The sequence below is a fragment of the Nansenia antarctica genome (assembly GCF_963989245.1).
Source record: "Nansenia antarctica genome assembly, chromosome: 14".
Classification (NCBI taxonomy): Eukaryota; Metazoa; Chordata; class Actinopteri; order Argentiniformes; family Microstomatidae; genus Nansenia; species Nansenia antarctica.
The window spans coordinates 13,540,604-13,548,602 of NC_137684.1; the positions used below are offsets into that span (position 1 = coordinate 13,540,604).

Below are 7,999 nucleotides of genomic sequence, written 5' to 3' on the forward strand. Positions count from 1 at the left end.
AACAAGAGTTTAAAAGGGGGGAAATTAAAGTTAGCCTAAATAAACATGGCATGCTTCTAATAGGCCATGTCAATCTGCAAGGAAGTGACCACTTTGACTCTATGAGACAATACAGACTCCATGGCACCAGACTCCTCTTTGAGATGAACTTTCACTATTTTAAATAACTTGCAAGATTCAGCAGCATTGAATGAACCAGGGATGACATGATGGAGCTCCACCTCTTAACTTAGTCCTCTGGAAAGACTTATATCAATGGGAAAGACACCATTGACCATGAGGGGGAGGCTGAGGGGTGGGTGGGGGTGGGTAGGGGTAGGTGTGGTGGATGGAGGGGGAGGGGGGTTGACCATAGACCAGCAGCACAATGTCAGGGACTTTAGGAAAAGGCTGACCAGAGAGAAGGTGACCAGCTGACTACCGACATGCACACTCACCATACAAGAGCAGGTAGGATCCAAACTCTCTATATTGTATCGGGGTTTGTTACTCAACCATAGTTAATCATGTCAGTAACAGACTGGGGATTCAGAATAGATTTTTTTTGTAATTTCATCCAAAGCTTATTACAATAAGTACATTTCTCTAAAGTAAGTGAATTAACTATACATCACAATCATTGCAAGTAAGAATCTAAGAGTAAGTGTCACAAGCAGTCACAATGCTAGAGAATGGATTGGTTTTTAATTCAAATGATTATTATAATAATTTTAAAAAAAAACATTTGTGTTTTCTTTTGAGAATTACATGTCGCAGCCGCAATTATGAAATTTATTAGAGGGGTCTGTGTCAGTTGAAGTATCGCTGTTGCTGTTAAAATTATGTTGGAACCATGCTACTCTTCCATAGTGAATTAGATTTCAAAAGAAGTATTTTTTCTTTATTTTTGACAAACATTTAGAGAAAAATTGCCTATTTTCCAACTCACTGTTCAGTCCTCTCAGCATTACTTCCCAGAGCTTGAACTAATTCAAACACACATTTCTGTTAATACATGTAATTACAGTGATTTGGAATGTACATTACAGGCAGTTACTAGTTATTTTTGCATAATCTGGCTGCATGTTTGTCACTTGTTTAGTATAGATTAAGGAGAGCAGCTGTACATAACAGTATGTGGTTTGTTTGGTACAATATAACTACTACTATGTCTTCCAGTTAAAATACTCTACATCAAACCTTGAACAGAATGGAAAACTATTCTACAAAATTACGCATTTTATTTGATGACTGAACTATTTTTAAGATGACACCAGGTGCTCTGCAAAACCAGACAGTTCATGAGTGAAGCCATCCTGTATACAGAACTAGTGTGGCAGACCCCCTAACCTTGAACCATGCCTCTGTCTGGAAACAGTTTAGACTAAAGACGAGGTGAAAGAACGTCATGTAACAAAGCCAAACCACTGAAGTACTGAGGCACCTGTGTTTGCCCTGAAGCGATAAAAAACACTCCAAACTGTCCACCCTCTTTTCCCGTCTAGCATAAACACCAACTAGTGATACTTGTTGTCCTAAAAACAACCCCATTCTTCCAGTTGACCCCAAACCCATCCCCCTATGATCTTAACTGTGATCTCTCACCCACTAATTAGTACCCTATAGAGCTTTTATGCTTTAAAAAAACCTCTTCCTAACCAACACTACCCTTGATGGCCTGCCCCACCTCCCCCTCCACCCCCCTCTCCAAAATATTCCATTGTTCAGACACACAGGAACAAATGAACCAGCGCCTAATCTAGTCCCTTTTCTCAGTGCACAGAGAGAACAGACAATACCAGCTGAATTAGATGGGCTGTTGCTTCCACTGAGCGTTTGATTTGAGGAGCGGTATCTGTCCTGACAGGGCTGAACCAGACTTCCTAACCCACTCATATAGTATTTCAGCCAGCCCATCACACAATGACACATGCAGCAATCCACAAGCCATAACATAAGACTCTATCAAAACAAAGACAGTCCAGTTTTCGCATGACAAACATGCATATTAGGATGTACCGTTCAACAAAAATAGTAACATTGCGAAAACAGAGTAAACACCTCTACTAAACTAATTCACATCTCACTGTTGAGCAGTAATGATATTTCTGGATTATACTCCAAACCAGTTAGCCGAAAAAAGGCCCAAAAACAAACAAACAATCTTTTGGATTTGTCTTTAATATTTTTTCAACAAAACTATAAACTTGCCCTGCCTTGTTGTGGTGTGATGTGTCCCGTCTTCCGTCGTAGACTGAAGACCCATCTCTTCAGGTTACACCTTAACTGCTCCTCCTGAGACATCTACTGCCCCCCAGCACTGTCTCCTGAAGACACCCGCTTTTCCCCTCTACTGTGTCCCCTAAAAACTTCTATTGCCCCCCTTGTACTGTTTCTCTGTTTCTCCAGTGTCTATATAAAAAAAAGAAAAAGGACCAAAAAAAAGAAAAAAAAGGCTAGGTTTAGAAGAAGGTTATTCCTTCTATCACTGAGACTCCCAATGGCCCCTGGCCTGAGCTGGATTACTCTTCCTGCTACGACTGGTGGATTGAGGATTCACTTGCTTAGTCAAATGTATCGATTGTATCGATATCCTTTGGAATAAGGCGTCTGCTAAATGCCAAAAATGTAAATGTAAATGTAAATGTAATGTAATGTAATTTTCTATCTTCTAGTTGAGGTGGCCCCATGGAGCAGTCCCTGGCGCCTGGCCTGTCTACTGGGCATGCTCACCTGCCTGGGGTCGGTCACGCCCCTCCATGTGGCTCCCATGACGACAGGCCTCCGCTCTGCTTTCTCCGCCACCCGCACCAGCAGCATCCTGGGCGGCTCTCAGAAGGCCGTGACCTTCAACAGGCTCCTGGTCAACATGGGCAGCGACTTCAACCCAGACACAGGCCACTTCCGGTGCAGAGTCCCTGGCGCCTACTATTTCTCCTTCACCATGGGGAAATTCCCAAAGAAAATGCTGTCTGTCATACTAGTAAAGAACGGGCATGAGGTGCAGACTATAGCGTACGATGACCACCGGCGTAAAGGTAGGAAGGTTCAGAGTCAGAGTGTCCTGGTCAGTCTGAAGGCCATGGACACGGTTTGGCTGCTTCTACAGGAGAGTCCTCAGTACGCTGTCTACAGCAACGCCGGCCCCTACATCACCTTCACTGGTTACCTGGTATACCCTGAGACCACCACAACAGGCTACCTCAACAACCACCTGTCCCCGCCAGGGCTACTCCCTCCTGGTTGCCCCCCTTCTGGAAGTCACCGTTACGGTTGGAGCGGAGGCGAAGCCCCAGAGGAGCCTCGGTCGGCCTTCTCGGTGGCCCGTACCTCCCCGGTCCTGGGCGAGAGCGGGGGCGGGGCGCAGCAGGAGAAGGAGCCCTTGACCTTCGACGTGGAGTACGTCAACATCGGAGGACACTTCAACAAAACGGCGGGCCACTTCACCTGCCAATTCCCCGGGGCGTACTACTTTGCCTTCACCGTGGGGAAGCACCCCCGCCGGGCTGTGTCTGTGAAGCTGATGACGGGGCACGGCGAGGTGCAGGCCATGGTGTTCGACGAGGACACGTCGAGGCGACGGGAGATGCAGAGCCAGAGTCTGCTGCTGTCACTGCGCCGCGGGGACGTCGTCTGGCTCTACAGCCAACAGGACGAGCGCTACGGGGTTTACAGCAACCAAGGACGTTACACCACCTTCTCTGGGTTCCTGGTCTACCCTGACACAGAGCCCGCGACGAGCCAGGATAGAACTCACCTCTGAGGGGGTCTCAGTCCTACAACAACCCACTGGACCCTCCCTTTGAACGGTGCTATGGTCCCTAAGCAAGCTGTGTAAGTGTGAATGTCATACACCATGTGCTGTGATACACCATGTGCTGTGTAGGCTGTGTAGAATCTCTGTAGTCACTTTCTGGGTGTGAATTGAATAACAAAAGCCACCACTGGAAAATAAGTAGGAAGAATTGCCTGAAAAAGAAAAAGATTTGCTCTTATTTGAATTGATGTTCCAAGTCCCTTCTGCAAAAGCGTGTATATCATGGTCATAATGTCAATGTTTCTGTCATGGGTTCTGTCATTTTCTATAAAACAGAGGATGAAAAGATATATATATATATGACGCTTATATGGTTATGTTCAAACCCCTCACAAAGTTATGCATCATATTGTACTTGACCCAAATGATTTTTTTGAATAGCACATGAAAGATTGTTGTTGTTCACCATACATGTGGATTTATCCATTGTTATCTTGACTGTATATTTACAGACTTGTTTAGACAGAGTTGCAGTAGCTAGGCTATATACGTATACATACTGAGCTGATGTTTGTGCCAGATCCAAAGTAACTCACAAGACCATATTTCAAGTTTCTCTTGTGTGGTATCATTGAATAGGGACTGCTGTGTAAATAAATACTGTATAGTTTGCCTTACTCTTATTGGCTAGATAACATAAGTACTGTATAATGTAGATATGCACCCCTCAGTATGTTTGGATGAATCACCAACAAATTAACACATATCATGTTATGTATTCTGAATGCATAGTGAACATTGTTTATCTTTTTAGATTGAGGAAATGTATTCAAAGCTCACGGGGAATTGAAAAAGTAAAATGATTTCTGTGGATGAAAGATTTCTTTCATAATAAAATTAAATATTTAAAGTCATGTTATTCAGTGTCTTTATTCTTCTCCCCACTATTTAAAATGCATTGAGTAGAAAAACAAGACTTACATTGTCCGTACATGCATTGAACCGTACATTGACCCGTACATTGAACCGTACATTGAACCCTACATTGTCATACTGTGTTTTTCTTGCTTCTCTGAGACGCACAATGTTCCTCAGATGGTATAAAATGTTTTCCAGACTAGAGAGAGTGTTGAGCCATTACTGATTGTTTATTGATTATTAATATGTTGATAATGATCAATGATTTCCTATTTTTTTTTATTATTGAGGAATCATTTCATTTATTTTTCATTTATTCGTTTATTTAAAAGGGATAATGGACAGTCATTGACTCTCCCTGAATTAGCTGGGTAGCTAAACTACATCAGCAGTCCCTGGGCAGGTTAACCCACAGGGGAAATACGGCCTCAGATGTTATAAACAATTTAAAACAGAATTACAGGACATAAAATTACATAAAACAGAACTACAGGAAATAAAAACATCACACTTTACACTCAAGAAAACATTACATCCTAAAAAATAATAATAAAGAAACAAGTTTTGGGTCTATGTGGTCAGTGGTCACATGATTGGTTATCTATCAGCCATGATTTCTGTTTGGATTTGAAGCCTGTCAGAGAGGAACATTGTTTGATAGAGCTGGGTATTAAGCTCCAGAAATGTACAGCTCTGATGGAAAAAGCTGAACGGCCAAACTCAGTGGAACTATACTGCACCACACAGCTGCCTCTAGTGGACCTATACTGCACCACACAGCTGCCTCTAGTGGACCTATACTGCACCACACAGCTGCCTCTATAGTGGATGCTCTTGTCTGCCTGATGTTTTCAGGGCATACTGATGTGGGATTTGAAGTAATTGTCCTTTGTTGTATTTTGTCCCACTCAGGACTCGAGATTTTGAAGACTCTGTATAACGATCACCCAAAAAGTCAAATTTAAACTCTATACTCCTGTCAACTGGCCATCCCTGCACACTGTCGCAGTATCCACTGGCTCATGCTCATCTACAAAACCCTCCTTGGTCTGTCCCCCCCCCCCCCCCCTACCTGTGTCACTTGCTGCAAATTACTTTCCCTGGACATATCATGGACATTCTCACTGACACATGCAACTGTTTTTCAACCCCTCTAGTGTTTTTCCAAACCCCCCCTGTTGGCTGCTTGTTGCCCATGCATGCCTGTTTGACTTCCTGTGTCTGTCCACGTGTGCATACTGTATTTATTGCTAATTCTCTAATGCTGTTAGTGTGCTTTCTGCTGTGCTTAATGTTGTGCGGGTTTATGTTGTGCCTCCCCCAAGAGGCTTTTGTCTTTCGCCAGGCCGCCAATGCAAATAAGAATTAGTTCTTATTTAACCTGCCTGGTTAAATAAAGGTTAAAAAAAAGAAGCAGATGCAAAAAGGAAGGAAAATACTGTGCTGTAGTTGAAGTAAAGTTTATTGCACACTTCCCAGAATGCGACAGACAGTGAGCTGCGCTGAGGGCCCAGCGAGTGGGTCCCCCGACACACACTGATCATCATGGCTTGGTCTACTCTTCATATACTAACATGGAGACATAGGGAGTTAGTTTCGTAATGTCCGTTCATCAGTTTGTCAATACAGAACTGGTGTGAAGTGGGTCAGAGTGACCCAGTGTTGTTTCTAAACACAAGATACAGGAGAAGGTTCCCAGAGCCCAGCTGCAAGGCCAGATGATCTCACTATCCCATATAACATATAAAACATATCTATGCATATTAGGCCTATGAGACCCATGAAATACAAAACATGGATACATATACTGTATATATACACATATATTCAGATAACATGTCATATAAAACCCAATACCTCATATAAAACCTAGGGTAAGGCAAGGCAAGGCAAGGCAAGTTTATTTGTATGGCACATTTCATACAACAGGGGCAATTCAAAGTGCTTTACATACATTATTTAAAAATACAGCAAGAGCAGCATAGTAAGAAAATAAATATTACAATGAATACAAGCAAATATAAGAAGTAAATAGATAAAACTATTAATAAGACAATAGTTCATGGAAAAAAATAAGACATTGATAGAAGTGTTTGTGTTTAGTCATAACTGCTGCAAGGTCATTGACATATCGACTGAAAAGTAGGGGGCCGAAGAGCAGTCAGCCTGGGAGGAGAGCGTCCCTGGAGAATCTTCTTGTCCATGAAGTATCAAGGCACATCTTAGAGAATTATGTAAACAGTGTTACTGTTTACTTTGAGGTAGCTTGACATTAAGGTCATGTTCTCACTTGAAAGTCCAAATCGAGACCTGGAGCAAGTGGATGAGTTCGCACCATTGTTGCATGAATTATTTCTCTGATTTGCGTTCTCGCAGCCCTTTATGTAAACGAGGTAGTTGAACTACTGGGACTTCACACCTCTGGGTCGGGATTCAATAGGTCGGGATTCTCAATATCAATTAAGTCAGGAATCTGTGAAGAGATGGGTTAGGGTTAGGGTTCGGGTCAGAGGATCAAGACACACTAAAACTTAGACAGCTCTCCTCTATCAGGGATGTTAATGACACCTGTAACAAAACTCTCCCTGTCCCTTTTATCATGATCAATGACATTATCACAGTTATCTTACCTCTCTGTCATCGACTGTCATCGACTCTGTCATCGACATCGACTCCTGAAAGTCCTGAAAGGAGTCCCGATTGGAGTCCTGAAACTGTTTGGCAGTTTCTCTCCCACTATTAGACTTAGTATCCACAAAAGCCACAAAATGGATCAGCGTGTAAATTCTGAATGAACAAAAATAGAGTGTAATGTAATAACGGTAATTGTAAAAAAAAAAAAAAAAAAAAGGCAACATAATAGTTAATCATAGGAAATACTTAGTAAAACCAAATGACATATTTCTTACAAATGACATAATATGGATATATCTTAATCAAGGGGTTGATATAAAACTGCATATTCCTTTGTTTTAGAAAAGGATGTTGAAGATAATCACCTGTGGTACAACATAGCAAAAAACTGCAACACCAGTAAAGATGCAAAGCCCAAAAGAAGCATGAGTCCTATTGGGTCCACCTGGATGTATTCTCCAGTCTCTACTGAGCCATTGATATTGATCTTTGGGATTCTGATAGAGACTGACGGTCCAATGAGTTGAAGGCAGAAGGTTGCTACCAGCCAGAGGGCATTGCAGATGAAAAACAGAAATGTCATCTGTATAAGAAGAGGGGAAGGTGTTTTAATTTCATTAATGATACGTTCAGATGTTAAGTCCCTTACCCTAACTCCAACCCTAGTTTTACCGCTAACCCTAGCTACAGCACTCATTTAAACCTTACCCA

At 42.3% G+C, this 7,999-nt stretch overlaps 1 protein-coding gene across 1 annotated transcript; it reads left to right on the forward strand.

Moving 5' to 3' along the window:
- Positions 1-2,659: 2,659 nt before the first annotated feature.
- On the forward strand, positions 2,660-3,742 carry c1qtnf13 (C1q and TNF related 13; the record flags this gene model as incomplete). The annotated part of the gene is made up of 1 exon (XM_080545092.1): positions 2,660-3,742. The coding sequence occupies exon 1, from the start codon at positions 2,705-2,707 to the stop codon at positions 3,740-3,742; it is 1,038 nt and encodes a 345-aa protein (XP_080401218.1). The 5' UTR covers positions 2,660-2,704.
- Between the last annotated feature and the right edge of the window lie 4,257 nt (positions 3,743-7,999).